This window comes from Pollicipes pollicipes, unplaced genomic scaffold (genome assembly GCF_011947565.3).
Source record: "Pollicipes pollicipes isolate AB1234 unplaced genomic scaffold, Ppol_2.1 Scaffold_3087;HRSCAF=3621_pilon_pilon_pilon, whole genome shotgun sequence".
NCBI lineage: Eukaryota > Metazoa > Arthropoda > Thecostraca > Pollicipedomorpha > Pollicipedidae > Pollicipes > Pollicipes pollicipes.
The window spans coordinates 6191341-6208514 of record NW_023596225.1 but is presented as its reverse complement, the minus strand read 5'-3'; the positions used below and the strand labels follow the sequence as shown (position 1 = coordinate 6208514).

General features: G+C 53.9%; 1 protein-coding gene across 1 annotated transcript; it reads left to right on the top strand.

Annotated features, from left to right (window-relative positions):
• The first annotated feature begins 4975 nt into the window (after positions 1-4975).
• qvr (glycosylphosphatidylinositol-anchored protein quiver) lies at positions 4976-17139 on the top strand. Its single transcript, XM_037212313.1, has 4 exons — positions 4976-5499; positions 9813-9857; positions 14815-14949; positions 16369-17139. The coding sequence occupies exons 1-4, from the start codon at positions 5463-5465 to the stop codon at positions 16566-16568; spliced, it is 417 nt and encodes a 138-aa protein (XP_037068208.1). The 5' UTR covers positions 4976-5462; the 3' UTR covers positions 16569-17139.
• Positions 17140-17174: the final 35 nt, after the last annotated feature.

The following is a 17174-nucleotide window of genomic DNA, read 5'->3' as shown; positions in this document are numbered from 1 at the left end:
CCTCCCCTTGTCAAGTTTCGGTTGTGTTCTATTAAAACTGTTCTTTTTCATAGCACTGTTCTGTGATTGGAGAAGCTTGCTTTTTGGGCCAAATAATCATTACCTTTAGGATAAGCCCAATGTCTGAGGGCTAACGGAACCAACCGGAACCGGAACCCCAAGTCTCGAACAATATTAGTTCTAAGCGCATGGCGCCACATGCAAAGAACCGAAATAAAAATCATGCTTGGCACATCCTATCTCATATCTTTGGAGGACTCAACGGAACCGTTTTAATATCGTCTCAACGGGAGGTCAGTACGCTAGGTTAATGATAATGAGACCACCAGCCGTCGTTAAGGCATTTCTCGCACTAAAAGAATGCAAACATGCGGTCTTATCCTACGAATATGTAGCATAGACTGCGCATATGTTATCACCAGGGGCGCACGCACACAGCAGCTCCTGAAGGCACGTGGCAATAAAAACGCCGCTTATAATAATAATTAAACTATCATAATTAGTAAATGATAAAAGTTTTATCTGTATGCTCGTATATATAACTGAATAATATATATATATATATATATATATATATATATATATATGTATGTATGTATGTATGTATGTATATATATATATATATATATATATATATATATATATATATATATATATATATGTGTGGGGGGGTGTGGGGGGGTGACAGAAGAGGGTCGTAAAAAGATAGGCGGAAGGGGAGAAAATATCGTATATAATACAGCTGAGTCGTCGCATAGACACGCAAGCATAAGCAGTTGCATGGGTTGGCGAAGACCTGATGGGAGTCGAGGCCGGGCGACTTCTGTCGCCGCTTGTCAAAAAAAGTTTCCAGAAACCTGCCCCATAGACCCAATTTGTGGGTTAGATTAACTACATGTTGATCAATTTAAAATCAATCAGTTGTATGTTGGTGAAAAACTTAACTGGCCAGCCGGCCAATCCAAATAGCACGGGTCAAAGTATCTGCATACATTTTTTCTTAAGAAGAAGGCAGTTCATTTACCATTGAAAATATTATGCTGGTCTCGCCATTTTACTGCACCAAATAGGCAGCTGAAACTGAAAATGCAATGCCTTTGGATATAATACCGGAAGTAGGGGAGCGCTGTTGCCGCTGAGGCAGCCCTCTTGACCGCAGCGGTGGGACCGGATGGTATAACAGCGCTAACTGGAGGGAGCCTGGCTCATGTTCCATCAAAAGTCCCTATACAGGTTTCTCAGCTATCTGATTAGAATGATATCCGTTTTGTGCACATCTGGGCAATATTATACCGCCCATTGACGTAGGTGGTGCCGACACAAGACAAGCAACTGCCGTCGCATCACGACCACATCGGGGTTGCTTAGTCACCCCACGCCAACACGGGATCAATAGCTGACGCGACGAAAACCCGCGCGCTGATCGCCGCCGTCTCCAACCAGCCTCATGCCGGATGACGGCAGATGCTGCAGACGGCGGCAGTAGCTCCCCTCGGACACACTGAAGACGCCAGTTGGTCCCAGCCGACCCGGCATGACCCGGTGGTGCGGGGGGGGGGAGGGCACAAGTGTTCGGTGGCGGTGTCGACAGGGCCGACTGACCGGCGACTGGCCGGGTCACAGGTGTGGAGTGACGGACAGCTGGCAGCGGCCGACCGGCGGGCCGGACCGGGGTTAGCTGCCTGAGAAGGGACCAACTGCTGCAGGACAGGTCGGCCGACACTCCGGCCCGGGGTCGGCTGCTTTGAGGGGAGAGGCCCTCTCGCTGCTGTAGGACAGTCGGCCGACACTCCGGCCCGGCAAGACAGCGTCAGTGTCATCGTACATTCACGTGTGTTGATATATGTCAGATGTGAGCTGTTTCACGTTCCCACCACTCCTACCTGACAGTTGGCTTATGAATAACTGACGCCCAGCAGTCAGTGTTGGTATGACTAAACTTTACTCGTAAAGCCGCTCGCCCTCATTTATCCGAACGGCTTTGCTGGAATTGAATTGCCATGTTAAATCAAACAGCCAGAGCTCCTGCAGCACCCGAGAGCCCACGCGACCTTAGTTTTCGGTGCCGCTCCGCCGACTTGACCGGAAGCGTCAGACCCGCGATGGTGCAGAGACGCGGACGAGCGCTGATGCCGACCACTCCTCAGCTTCAAACAAAATAGCATACATAGCTCATGCTCCGTACCGCGCACTTGAGAAACCAGGGGTACAGGGTTCGACTCGCGGCAGTGTCCTCCCTTCCTGCCAGGGTGGGAGGGTGGCGACACCTACAGCCTCAGTAGCTAAGTGCGTCGATAAGTCCCAATTACCACAACAGAGCTAACACGCATATTGTGAAGTGATGTTTATGTAATATGGGCCGAAACATGCTCCATGGCGTTCGTGTGACGGGAGTCCATGTGCCAGCAAAAACATTCTGAATTGGCCGCGGCGCTACCGCGCACAGAAACAAACTTGATTTGAACAAGCCGAAACAAGCCAGCTGTCAAACAAATGTCAGTTGGGATATTAGCTGTTCTAGAACAAAGGGCGCACAGGTGGGGTAGCTGCTCTCACTAATGGCGACAGACTGGGCGCGATTCATAAATAAATCACTGTAGATAAGCTTGAGCATTTTGCGTGTGCAAGGCAAAAGGCAATGGAAACTATATTATAATTCGCATAACTGTACCCATTATAGTGTAAAGTATACTGTTCCAAGGCTGCACGCTACACCAACGCAACCTACATTGTGATGCACGAACGAACTGACTTGAAGTGGGGTCTTGATGCGCCGTCGCCACGGGACGGGCTCGGGTGGTCTTGGTCTTGACACAAAGGAACACAAAGGCGTATGTCCGCCACGCCAGTGGGCGCCAGGGAGCCAGACTTACGCCATAGCGTGAGCAGCTTGAAAGGTAGCGCGGGTGTCTCGTAACGCATACAGTCCAATCACAACACAACACACACTCGAGCCTTGGCACACGTGTTCCGTGCACACGCACTGCGATCACTTGTCGAAGGCTACAGGTATAAAAAGTACAGTAGCTGAGCAGCATCAGCAGAAGATCGACCCTGTCCCGCACCGTCTGTCATGGTCCCTCGCGTTCCTCCTCCATCAGCATCAACGGCGCGCCGGCGTCCGCTGATGCCGTGCTGCTGTCGCCTGCCCACTGCCGCCCCTGGCCCGGGGGACTGCTGTCGCCTGCCCACTGCCGCCCCTGCCCCGGGGGACTGCTGTCGCCTGCCCGCTGCCGCCCCTGGCCCGGGGGACTGCTGTCGCCTGCCCACTGCCGCCCCTGCCCCGGGGGACTGCTGTCGCCTGCCCACTGCCGCCCCTGGCCCGGGGGACTGCTGTCGCCTGCCCACTGCCGCCCCTGCCCGGGGGACTGCTGTCGCCTGCCCACTGCCGCCCCTGGCCGGGGGACTGCTGTCGCCTGCCCACTGCCGCCCCTGGCCCGGGGGACTGCTGTCGCCTGCCCACTGCCGCCCCTGGCCCGGGGGACTGCTGTCGCCTGCCCACTGCCGCCCCTGGCCCGGGGGACTGCTGTCGCCTGCCCGCTGCCGCCCCTGGCCCGGGGGACTGCTGTCGCCTGCCCACTGCCGCCCCTGCCCCGGGGGACTGCTGTCGCCTGCCCGCTGCCGCCCCTGGCCCGGGGCGTGCCATTACAACCACAGCGGGCCCTTGTCGGGTAACGTAGTGCTGTCACTGTAAACACTGCGGCTGATGGCTTCAGTATAAGGTAGACCTGTATCTGTACCCTCAGCAAGCTGATCACTATAAATGATACTTCGCGATGGCTGATCTTGATATGTGACCTAACGTTGCATTTAGCTTTTCTCTACGTTAGAAGGAAGCGAGACTAGGTCATGTGCGGAGCGACGTACCAGTGTTAAATGTCAAACGGAAGGAAGCGACATAAGGTCATGTGCGGAGCGACGTACCAGTGTTAAATGTCAAGCGGAAGGAAGCGACATAAGGTCATGTGCGGGGCGACGTACCAGCGTTAAATGTCAAGCGGAACGACGTACCAGCGTTAAATGTCAAGCGGAGCGACGTACCAGTGTTAAATGTCAAGCGGAAGGACAAGGTGCCTGAAGAGGAAAGTATGGATGTATTCACTGCTGGACACGGAAGCTCTCTTGCAAACGCGCAGTAGATAGAAAACATAGGTTATGTACCAATAGTGAGTTAACGTGATTTAACATCCGTAAGGAACCGAGTACTTTGCTTGGATGATCATCTGTCTTTGGTGCAAGAATCTGTCTGTTCTGTACGCCGCAGCACCACACGAGCATTTTGGAATGTTGCACAGCCCACTGAGGACGAGGTCCCAGCGGGAGCTGTTGCCGCCACTGCTACACGGGAGCCGTGTAGCAGCGATGGCCTCGGTCGTCGTGACCGGCCGTTTGTCGTGCGGCGGCTCCGACCCGGCCCATCCAGATAAAGCGGAGGCTGTTATTGCCACTGCGCTGACAGCGTAAGGGATGGCATTTGAGATCAAAGTGGAGCTCTGCAAGAGAGAGGATGTTGTACGCGTCCCAGGCCAGGCTGCGGTCAGTGGAGCAGGTCACTGGCAGTCCTGTCTGCACAAGGCATACTGCGCAGTGGCGAGGCAGTTTGTATGCTGGCGGTGCCGGTCGTGTCTGCGGCAACGGAAAACGCCCAACAGCTCCGACTAGCAGACCTCGCCTACCAATTTGACGTACAGGAGCGCTGCTGAATGCTGGGGCCGCTCTGCGACGCACTCGCGGTTGAAGCGGCGGGCATGCTCCGGTCGGCCCCGGCCTCGACCGCACCGAACGGCATATGTCGACCCGGCGCTGCCACGTCTAAATCAGGGCTGCGCGCGCAGCCGCCGGCCGCGCCAGCCAGCGGGCACGCGTCGGTGGAGCTTGGCGCGCCGACCGTGGGGCCTGTGTCGGCGCCAGCCGGCTCAGTCGCGGGAGAGAGGGCTGAGAGGTCCGCGCGCGGGCACGGGCGACGCGGCGGGCCCGCGCGGATCGGAGAGGCGGCGCGAGTGCGGAGCCGGAGCGTCGAGGCGAGCGTGACGTCGCGCCGCTGGCGTCCGGAGCCGGTGAGGTCACGGACTGGCGTCCGGAGGTGGGCCTCCCCGGCGAGACCGGACGGCTGAGCGCCGCTGCCCGACGGACGGACGACTCCGCTGGTGACGGCAGTGTGAGGGAGCAGCTCTCGTCCGGACGCGATCACAGCCGGCTCGGATCTCCCACCGCTCCGAGCTGGCACTCGGCTCACGCCACCCGACGCAGGGCGACCTCGTGGTCTGAGCCTGCTCAGCGCGACCTCGTGGCCTGAGCCCGCCTCTCGGTGTCTGGACCCAGGCAGAGCCGGCCGCACCGGAGCCGGAAGCTGCGGGCCCGGCTGAGGATGCGCCCCAGCGCCTCGAGCCGGGCACTCTCTGGAGCCGACCGCCGCCGCTGAGCAGGCTGCAGGTCGGCCGCCGGGGTCGGCGACAGCCCCGATGTCGCACGGCACAGCGACGCCCCTCCTGCTGGCAGGTGATGGCTCTGCTGGACCCGGCAATGTGGGGCAACGTCTTGGTGACGGGTCAGCGGCAATGAACACTAACTTGTGGACTTTGGTCACCAGAAATATTGAAGGATAAAGGATAGATTTCATAATTATGCCCAATTTGAATTGGTGACAAAATGAAGTTTGTCTCTAATTGGTTGCGACATATCGGGCAAAATTTATTGGCACGAATGTGCGTGTCTCAAGCCCGTCCGACTCGAACCAACAAACGTAACATGTCGCGTAAGGCTACGAATTCACTACCAGAGGTGGAATTTTTTCGACTTAAGTTATTAGTTGAGTGCTTCAAAAATAGTTGAACCAACCCCTAAATGCACTAAAGCAGTTTTCTTCCCAGACTGACCCCCTTTCTCGTCAAAGACCCCCCCCCCCCCACTTAAGTGAAGAGGACACTACACCCCCAACTCGACACCGTAGGCTAAGTGCATTCACTGCTCGCCGCCTATTTGCGGTGCCAGAAAGCACGAGTCTGACATTGGCCATACCACAAAGAGGCTGGCCGGCGCTCGTTGCACTGATGAGATAAATGGTGCAAACAAAACGAAGATTGCTGAGCCCACCGTGACCGCGGTATTACCGGAATTTGTATGAACAAGTTGATGAGGAGACCAGCTCAAGGACAGGGTCCATTGTATATGTTGATAACTGTAGCCCGACCAAGTTCTCATCACTTAAAGGAAACTCTATATTTAACCAACCTAAAACTCCGCCTGGCAATTTGAAGGTCCGGAATCGCGTCAGCTATGCCAGCGCCATGTTCCTCCATAACGTCACATGCATTCCTGCCAGCCGGCCGAAGTCGCTGGCTTTTTGCTGCTAGTGGAGCGCCGCCTGGCCTTGACCTGCGGCACTCCGCCGACACGGCAGCAGCACCTGTCGTCCTGATGGCAGCGTCCGTGTGGTCGCCCATCCCGACAGCACACCACTCCGGCCGCCCACCCCGACAGCGCATCACTCTGGCCGCCCATCCCGACAGCACACCACTCTGGCCGCCCACCCCGACAGCACACCACTCTGGCCGCCCACCCCGACAGCACACCACTCTGGCCGCCCACCCCGACAGCACACCACTCCGGCCGCCCACCCCGACAGCGCATCACTCTGGCCGCCCACCCCGACAGCACACCACTCTGGCCGCCCACCCCGACAGCACACCACTCTGGCCGCCCACCCCGACAGCACACCACTCTGGCCGCCCACCCCGACAGCACACCACTCTGGCCGCCCACCCCGACAGCACACCACTCTGGCCGCCCACCCCGACAGCACACCACTCTGGCCGCCCATCCCGACAGCACACCACTCCGGCCGCCCACCCCGACAGCGCATCACTCTGGCCGCCCATCCCGACAGCACACCACTCCGGCCGCCCACCCCGACAGCGCATCACTCTGGCCGCCCACCCCGACAGCACACCACTCTGGCCGCCCACCACGACAGCACACCACTCTGGCCGCCCACCCCGACAGCACACCACTCTGGCCGCCCACCCCGACAGCGCACCACTCTGGCCGTGGTATCCTTCCTCATAAGCTTGGTGGGCGTAATTGCGCTGAAATTTGACGTTTGCGCGTAAATTTATGGAAAATATAGCTCAAATCGAATTCGGATTGTACTTTTTCTCAGTATGGCAGAGCGTGGTAGCGTAATCAACGAAAACGAGACGTTTCGTGTGATGTACGTTTGTGGCGATGTGACCATAATATCGCGAATAACCCAATTATTCGCGGTTGAATTTTATCCCAATAACCTGGACTCTTCTACGCATTTGCATGTTTCACTTCTCGGTTCGCGTCGTAGCATGCTATAATTGAGGTCGGTTTCAAAAACGGCTGGCGTTGGCTGCTTGCCAGTCGATTACTGGCGGACCAGAGTCCAGCAGTGCTGAAATGTAGGACTGATTTGAAGACGATGCATTCGCTTTCTCCGCGCAGTCGGGCTCGTGTCTTAATCAGATGACATCGATTCTTACAAATCACCAAAATGGTGCATTCATGGCTTACGCACGGAAGCCGTAGGCGGCCAAATATATCGACCCGTTCTTTAGCCAGTAGGATTGGCCGTTCTCTGCCCCGTCTGAACGAGTTGGCTCACGTCCCTGCGACGCCCTGTCGTTGTTATCTGAAACGAGTGTTGACCTGTGTTCTCCTTTCCTTGCGATTTAAAATGTTTGACGCTTCCCTTTCATCGGGTGGGAAAGACCATATCTTTTGTAACTCAGGATGTTCCAGGAAAACCATGGATGGTCGGATGGCATGCATGATAACACTTACAACTTGAGTCATCATAACTTTTAAAGAATTGCGCCACTTGTTCCTGAACACTGCATGAAGCATCGATAAGTTATTGAGAAGATGTTAGCATCTGGAAAGCGTGACGGACGAATCTAGGCTAAGCTTGGCAGGACCGGTCCGGGCAGGCGAGGCCGAGCGAGACCGGTCCGGGCAAAACATGCTGTGCAGGATCGGTCCGGGTAGAACAGGCCGGGCAGAACTGGTCCGGGCAGGCCAGGCTGAGCAGGACCGGTTCGTGCGGTACGGCCTGGGCAGGACCGGTCCGGGCGGGACAGACTGGGCTGGGTCGGTCCGGGCAGGACAAGCTGGACAGGACCTGTCTGGGCAGGACCAGTCCGAGCAGGACCGTCCTGGGCAGGACAGGCTGGGCAGGACCTGTGCGGGCAGGACTGGGCGGGACCGGTGCGGGCAGGAGAGGTTGGGCAGGACTGGTCCGGGCAGGACAGGCTGAGCAGGACCGGCCTGGGGGACGGGCTGGGCAGGACCGGTCCGGCAGGAGAGGACCAGTCCGCTCAGGTTCAGCCGATGAGCCATCTGATGCAACGCGGAACGAGCGAGGTGATAACGGATACAGCAGTTATCGACTGTCATCATTCAGATGATGGCATGGCTAAGATAACGGGGCCGCCGTCTGTGACAATCCATATCAATGGGTTATATCAATGCATCGCACAGTCGACCGTACATGGTACTTCAGTACGGACGGGCCAACCGATGTCGCATTTGCGCTCGTTTTCACAAATAGCATCGTGTAAAAATGGCCAGCTATGCATCCGGCCCTGGTGACCAGCCTGATCGACGAAATCGATGGATCGGTAGTGATTCACGATGTTGGCAGTTGGGAATAAAGTACCGCAGAGAATCCAAATATTTTAGTTGGAGATTGTTCACAGTGAACAGAGTTAAACGTCTGCGCAATTTGCATCACCTGTCGTTTCCTGTCTGGGCCACAGTGACTTGTGTTGGAAATCGGCTGCTGAACATGTGACAATGGGCGCTCTTCGATTGCAAACGGGCTGTCCTCTTGGTCGGACGACTTTGGGGCATGACGGGGAGCCGCAGCCGGTACATGTGCCTGCGCTGTGGAACACGTGTCAAGTCTTCAGCTGCCCTTGTTCTTGAAATTGGACATCAGCTCTGAAGGCGTGCACGTGCCCCCGGTTTGCGCACGACGCGGCGTAAACGAATGCTTACCTCTTCTCACCTGTTTTGCCAAAACGATCGTCGTGTTTTCCTTGTAATCCGCGAGAATGCTGTCGTGTGTGCTGCGGTGCCAGGTTATAATCTGGGCTCGGGTTCGAGCCGTGGTGTGGGATTTTTCGATGCTTGAAAATGTTTCATTTCCAATTTATTCGAATGGGGTTTGTACAGTTGGGGTGATATTCCAATGTTGTAGGAAAAATCACCCCTGATGAAACAGCTTGGGTGTCAATGGACAATAATTTTTAGTGGACAACTTTGGAGCATCGTGTTTGTTGTTGCCAGAGAATGCGTGAACCTTCGATCAGTGGCTGCAAGAATATTAGCGTCCAGAAGGTGTGATGGCCGGGACGGGTCTTTCTTAAGTCGCAGATAGGATTGTAAAAAAGTAAGATTGTCTCGGCCTATGGGTTAGCTCGTAAAATGTGTTAAAGTTGCGAACAGCCTCGCTCCGCCTTCGGTGCCGCGCGTAATAAAAGAATGTGATGAAAGAAACAAACGGCCCAGCGTTAGTGAAATAAGTGTCGAAAGAGAGATGGGCTGTTACCCTTAAACCACAGGCTTTGGAAAGCATGCAGACGTAGCACACATATGACCGAGTCAAAACCATGTAATCTTACAGCGCCCTTAACCGATCACAGTTACAACTTCGTACGAGTAGCGATATTGCAGGCCTTGCGAAGTGCTGCACACTGCCCGTGAATAAGTCTGCTAAGCTGACTCGAGTTGTTTGGTTGCAGTGTCGTAAAAAATCCACTAATCTGACCCGAGTTGTTTGATTGCAGTGGTTCTTCTGCTGGGAGTGGTCCGCGCACAGGATGGCTGCAAAGGTAAGCAAGTTATCTGTCATGCTGTGCGGCTGGGGTTCTAATGATTTTAATAGCAACTTAACGTGAAGCTATGATCCATTTCTAAACGATAAAGGATAACTGGATTCTACTGGATTCTAATGACAAGTCGTCAGATGTTTGTGTTCTAACTTAAAGCGTTGCAGACATGATAGTCCCATGCTGGGGTTTTGAAGTCGATCTATACGCTGGATGAGCTCGATTAACGATTACGCACCTGCCTGCAGGTGATTTTGCCGTAGTTGTAGTGACGACTAACTGCAAAAGATCTTTTGTAATACCATGCACGCGCAACATTGCCCAGTTTTGGTGATGCTTCGGCGCGTTTACGATTTGGATGCGCGCATGAGCGTCCTGGGCAATCCTACTGCATAACATTTGTTGTCTCATTTCCAAGAAACTCTTCAATAGCTTACATTTTGACATGCCACTGTACAGCAGGTTGAAATGGTTACGACCGTCAGATGTCATATTTGCACTGTACTGTGCTATTTTGAGGGACCATTTGTGTAAAGCTTTTCGGATATGGCCCTGAACGAGTGACACGAGATGTGTTGACATCAAGATAGGTCATCACACATGACCTGTGGAGGCAGCGCGCATTGGATAGATTATATACTAGGCGAATTTGATTGGCTCTCGATCAAACAAAAAGAGAAGTACTGTGATGTAGCAAAACATTCTCTCAGTCTTTTTCCCACCCTTTGTTCATGTGGCTCGCTGTAAAAACAACCCGTGCTCACATGCATGCATTTTCTGCGACAATATGTCGTGATCAGCATCGTAGGATTTTCCGACAATAAGTCAGGCAGAGCAAAGCTATCTTGGCCCATCGCTGGCCGAGCCGCGGCGAGCTGGTCAGGAGTGGGCCGATCGGACGATAACACGTGCGCACTATTCCTCGCGACGCGACTCTGGCTAACCGGTCTATTTCTGCGCCGCCGTAAGTAACGCTGCACATACGGCCGTCAGTCTGCCGCTTCGCTTGGTGTCTGGTCTGTGTGGTAGTGTCCACTGGCGTATTTAGGCTGCACGGTTGCGACAGACAATTTGTACCCACGTATGCTTGAAAACGTAGCTGTCTTCCGACAGCTGCCTTGGTTTCAAGACTGTCACCGGTCTTGAAAGTTGCGCTGTGAAATATAGTCTAAATACGTCACTGGTGGTGTCGTAGACAGTTTTGTTTCCGTCGATAAGTGGTGCTCTGCTTTGTGTTTGACACGATTTAAGTCTTGTCGTTGGTGAGTTGTGTTGTCCAAATGGTTCACTTTGCATGACTTTAATAGTGTAAGCGAATATTTGTTGTTTTGTCCCATCAAGCACAAATTAAAATTGCAAGTCTTACCAAAATATTTCGCAATAGCCTTCGCTGTGAAGGCACAATGCACGAGACATAACGGCCAGCGTCCAAACAGTCTTTTCAACTTCACAGCTAAAACAAGTGGTGAAAATCCATCAAGCTGTTCGCTTCTGCGACACCCGATGCCTGATTCACGGCCTGGTCGCACTGGACTCCAGGTTTAACGCTGTTATTTTTAGGATGTGCGATGCATGTAATTGCACGAACATTTGATCAGCGTAAACTATTGACTTTGCCAGATATACGCCAGAAACCACCCCGCCAGCCAAGGACTTAGCCCACGGATTCCGCGCGAAATTCGAGCATCCATCCAGCTGCGCTGTTCATATTCGCCATGCTAGCAATTTTTGTGTGATCTTATATGAATTTTTAAAAAATAGTAGAATGGGTCGGATCGGCATTGAGTTATATGATTTGACTTCAATCGTCCAAAAGCGAGGCAAAAATAACAACCGCTACCAACACATTCCCTGATTCTTATTGTTTACGTGCAAGACGAGTGCCAACTTAAGCACTTGGTACGTCATTACAGACAAATTTATGCATCTCAACCTATCTTCCGTCTGAAATCGGTGATGTGTATGTACACTAGCAGTATTCATATACTTCACTGTCGCAATCGGCTGATAGTGGAATGCTTTCTGAAGTCGAATCACGTCTATTTAGATTGGGATCATGCGAGCCACTTCTTACGGCATGATTGAGACGAGGTGGCAGTACTACGAACGAAATTGTTCTTAGGTCTATTGTTCTCGTCTTGTGATTAGAATGTTCAGAATGCTTCAGGAATGTAGATATAAACAGAGCAGACAAGGACGATAGTCAGAATATTTATTCCATCCGTAGAATTAAAATCACGTGACGTGGAAAGAGTAATTATCAACATGTGCTCTGACTTGGAGTTGAAATCGGTTTTACTGAAGCAAAAACAACCACAAGCCTGTAATTTCCGTGACAACTGCGGAAAGTTTATATATATATATATATATATATATATATATATATATATATCTCTCTCTCTCTCTCTCTCTCTCTCTCTCTCTCTCTCTCTCTCTCTCTCTCTCTCTCTCTCTCTCTCTCTCTCTCTCTCTCTCTCTCTCTCTCTCTCTCTCTCTCTCTCTCTCTCTCTCTCTCTCTCTCTCTCTCTCTCTCTCTCTCTCTCTCTCTCTCTCTCTCTCTCTCTCTCTCTCTCTCTCTCTTACCACTTACTCTTCACGTTATTGGCAGTTGCAACTTTGATATTGCTCCTAACATAAACGTCAGTTTCACCTTAAATGTCAGTTTTAGAAGGTCCAAGTAAGGTACAAAAAATAAGCCAAGCCTGCTCCACCTGTAAAGTATTATTCAATATTGCGAGCATTTAGTTTAGTGTCTCGTACAACCAGCGTGGTCTGGGATCTGGAGCCAGTTTGGTCTGGGAACTAAGGCCAGTGAGGCCTGGGAGCTGGAGCCAATATGGTCTGGTAGTTGGGGCCAGTGTGGTCTGTGAGCTGGAGTCAGTATGGTCTGGGAACTCGGGCCAGTGTGGTCTGGGAACTGAAGCCAGTATGGTCTGGGAACTGGGGCCAGTGTGGTCTGGGAGCTGGAGTCAGTATGGTCTAGGAAATAGCGCCAGTGTAGTTTAGGAGCTGGAGCCAGTATGGCCTGGGAGGTAGAGCCAGTATGATCTGGGAACTAGGGCCAGTGTGGTCTGGGAGCTGGAGCCAGTATGGTCTGGGAGGTGGAGCCAGTATGGTCTGGGAGCTGGAGCTAGTACGGTCTGGGAACTAGGGCCAGTGTGGTCTGGGAGCTGGAGCCAGTATGGTCTGGCAGTTGGACGCAGTATGGTCTGGCAGTTGGAGCCAGTATGGTCTGGAGAGCTGGAGCCAGTATGGTCTGGCAGTTGGAGCCAGTATGGTCTGGGAGCTGGAGCTAGTATGGTCTAGCCGTTGGGGCCAGTGTGGTCTGTGAGCTGAAGCCAGTATGGTCTGGGAACTCGGGCCAGTGTCTGGCAGTTGGAGCCAGTGTGGTCTGGCAGTTGGAGCTAGTGTGGTCTGGCAGTTGGAGCCAGTGTGGTCTGGCAGTTGGAGCCAGTGTGATCTGGCAGTTGGAGCCAGTGTGGTCTGGCAGTTGGAGCCAGTGTGGTCTGGCGGTTGGAGCCAGTGTGGTCTGGCAGTTGGAGCCAGTGTGGTCTGTCTGCTGGAGCCAGTGTGGTCTGGCATTTGGAGCCAGTGTGGTCTGTGAGCTGGAGATGCAGGATTCCTCTCCCAGCGCTCGGCACCTAACCACGCCATTCACAAGACATCGGCAAATGTGTCTCATTGTGGACTTTCCAGAAGTGCTGTTGAGTCCAGGGGGCCGTCGTGAATGCTTTTTGCTAAGATGATGAACACTGACTATAAAGACAAACTGTCCCAGTGTCCAACGATGTGTGATATCAAGAAAAATGTCAATAGCCGTCCTCGTTTACATATCATAGAATTTTTTGATATTATAGGATATAAAGTTGACATTTCAAAAAGGAAACACACTGCGCTTTGCTTGTTTAGCATGGATGAAACCCCTACGGTACGTGGGGGCGGGGGGGGGGAAGGGGGCGAGAGGACGTGGCCTCTCCAAATTCAAGTGTTGTTTTCCCCACAATTTCATCTATGGAATGCACGTGTTTCACGTTTTTACATTCAAAACGTAATTTTCTGGTCAAGTTGTCCTCTCCAGATGTCAAATTTACCATCCCAACCCTGATTTACCTGCCCCCGATTTCATACACGTGGCTACACCCCTGCTGTTTGGCATCCTGCGGAAGTGACCATGGCGTGTCATTGTACTCTAAAGTAGGCACAGCACAGCTGGTATGGATGCTCCTCTCGTCCACGAAACATAGATGTCGCGTGACACAACAGACAGCACCTTTTGCATGAATTTAAAGGGCGGACTTGTTACAAGACGGTGATAACCATGACGTGGTTCATTTCAGTGACACGCCTGGATGTGTTTCGTGTTCTATGCGTGTCCATAAATGGGTGCAGTGTAGCATGAATGCCACATGCCGCCAAATAACAAGCTTTCACAAGCGCTATGGTGAGCGCTGACAAAATCAAACTGGTGAAGCACGCTCGGATTCAAGGGTAAACCAACTTTTAAAAAGTGGCAAAAAAGTCTGAGCGAAGTGTGTACGGCTGCTTGAAGCTGCCAGTCGCCGGGTAGAGAGTCATCCCGGACGTCATGACCTGCCGCCAGCTGCTGCAGACAGCTTAGCGTCGGGCACCAGACAGTCAGCTGCCCGCAGCTGCTCAGCCGCAACAGCTGCCATCCAGGAGGGCCTCGGACGGGCGCTGTCGCCATGCCCACAGCGCGTTGGTCTCTGGCACCGCGTTGTCATTGCGTCCGGCGACTGCACTCACACAGCAGGCGAGCTGCCAGGTTCTTGTGCACCCGCCGTGACGTCACTTGCGGTGGTTGGGCGCCAAGGTGGCTGTTTGGTGCCGCTGTCCGTAGCTGTGCCGTTGCTGTGCACCGATTCACGGTCGTGGGGAGGTGCGCAGCTGATGCCCCTGCAGACGACCCGGCCAACAGCTGTCCGCGGCATTCTGTCTGCAGATGAAGTGTTGCAGTGCTACTCCTGCAACAGTGTAGACGACAGCCGGTGTCTCAACCCGTTTAATTACACCGATCGGCCGCCCACCTCGCCGTGCAAGGGATGGTGCGTCAAAATTGTCGAGGATATCGACACAGGTGAGTCATGTGCGACCTAGCTCCAAAATGTTTGGCCCCGTGCCAGCTAGGCCAACGAATACGACAGGTCAAGGCCGAGCATAGGTTGGTGATGCAGGGGCTAGACTCTCAGCGTGTTCCGTATGGTAGTCCTGTGCGACGTCATGCAGTCCATGCTTCTTATCTGAACAGCGAGACCATAGTAGAGCTCTACAAAGGTTAGGGAGCTCAGGACAATGCTATGTGTGATTCCAGCAGGAAGTTGAGTGTTTCGGTTCTCAGCGCTCTTTAAAAGTTCTAAAGTGTGTCATAGAACGTTACGATGGCCAGAGGTTTAGCACCGTTATTGTATAGCTCCTAGAAAGTGTTCTGAAAGTGTGTGAGACGTTCACCGCCTGGACAAAGTACGCTGCTCAGAAGCGACCGCCGCTGTTAACGAGACGCGTCCCGTGTTGGCCCGCATGCGGCATGCGTCAGCCGGTCGGTTAGGGCCGCGCCCTCCCCTAGCTCCGTGTAACCGTGGTGACAAGCACGTCTGCAGCCTCGGCGACCTCGGAGCCCTTAGAGCGTAGCACCGCTGCGCGGGTGGTCCTCGCTTGGGTCCTGACTGGCCCGTCCCCTGGCGCCCCTAGACGGCATGCTCGCGACGGAAGGCGTTTAGCTCTGTGCCATGCATCTCCAGTGCCATCTCGACATAAACAGCGTCTCTAGAGGATACTATGACATGTCTTGCCCGGCTCGCCACGGTGCTCGCTCGTCGCCAGTGGATGGCCCGTCCGATTTGGCGGACGGTAACCACCACGTTAACATCGCACTGAAAATAAGCCGTCCGGTGATGAGTGGCGGTCTTTGTCCCGCGAATGCCGTATATCAGTGAGGTCCAGTGTCCATCATGATCTAGTTGGCCATGGCCGATTTTTTCATCAGTGGTATTCGGAGCATCAGTAACTCAGCAAACAGAACAGAACAGATTTCAGAACTAAAATCAGAAATGTAGTTCCGAGTAAACGGAATCGGCTATAAGCAATGACGCTAAAGCTTGGATGTTGGAACCAGCAAACCTGGCTCTGTCACTTCCAAATATTCTGAACAATGCAAACGCAAAACCTTGTCAGAAGTGAAAATCGCTGCCTTTGACCAAAATATTGTCCACGCACTCGAAAGCCTTTGCATTGACTGAAGCGTTAAACGTCTTTAAGCCCTTTGCTCGCCACAGGGAGCGTGAACACGTTCGCCAGCCGAACGTCGACGTTATCGACGTTTCGCTCCACCGGCCAGGTCGATGAGCCTCCAAATGAACTCGTGCAAAGGCATTGCCGCTTAAGGCAGACCGGCCTGCAGATGTGACGACGAGCGGGCGCCGGACCGGGCCCCATCTGATCTGTGTGCCCCGTGCCGGCTGCAGGGAGAGGTACGAATGAATGCCGCCTGTACTTTCAGAGTTCGAAAAGGTCCTCCGGACGTGTACGGATAGGATGCACATCAATCCGTTCATAGTGGGCAACGTGTGCATGGAAGAAAGCAGCGGACACGGCTCACTGTGTTTCTGCAAAAAGGACAGATGTAACGCTAGCGCGCGAGCCCGCCTTCCCGCCGTCCTCCTGCTTGGCGCCGGCCTGGCCCGCTGGCTGTTAACGTAGTGGCCGGTCGTGCCCCGGTCAATCGGCCACCCCAACGCCCGTCCGGGTCGTTTTCCGTTCCTCGTGCTGAGGCGCGGCGCCGGTCCGCCGCCCACACACGCCGTGTGCTGTTGGAGCGCTGTATATATTTACTACTCGGTCCAGCTGTAGCATATAGCTCGATCGGAGGGCTTGTGATACATGCAATCCTTGTTATTAAACTAAGATCTAATCGCGTCCCCTTGGAACGTCGAGTGTTTTATCCGATCACTCTTTTGCTCACTGCGGCTGCTCGCTAGATTATGGAGCCATCATGCGAAGGCAATGCGCCCGTCGGCCTGCTCCTTCCGAGGCCATCCTCTCGCTGTTGACGCCTACTTGTGCGCTCTCTGTCTCTCTCACTCATGTTGCGCGCCAGCTTTGAGTGTTGGCTGAGCTGGCTCGGTCGGCATCTCCTCTCCTCTCCTCTCTCTAACGACACCGCCACGTCAGGCCGAGCGCGAGGCGCTTCGTACTCTGCTTCCCGAACACCAGCGCGCGCTGGAGTGGTCCCCCACGCGCCCGACAGCCCGGCCGCGCCGCCGCCGGGTCCGACGCCCGGCCCGCCCGCCCCAGCGCCGCGCCCAC

Coding starts and splice junctions, on each gene's coding strand:
- qvr (XM_037212313.1), top strand. CDS start 5,463: ATGTCGCACGGCACAGCGACGCCCCTCCTGCTGGCAG. Junction 5,500..9,812: donor GACGCCCCTCCTGCTGGCAG/GTGATGGCTCTG, acceptor GTTTGATTGCAG/TGGTTCTTCTGCTGGGAGTG. Junction 9,858..14,814: donor CGCACAGGATGGCTGCAAAG/GTAAGCAAGTTA, acceptor TTCTGTCTGCAG/ATGAAGTGTTGCAGTGCTAC.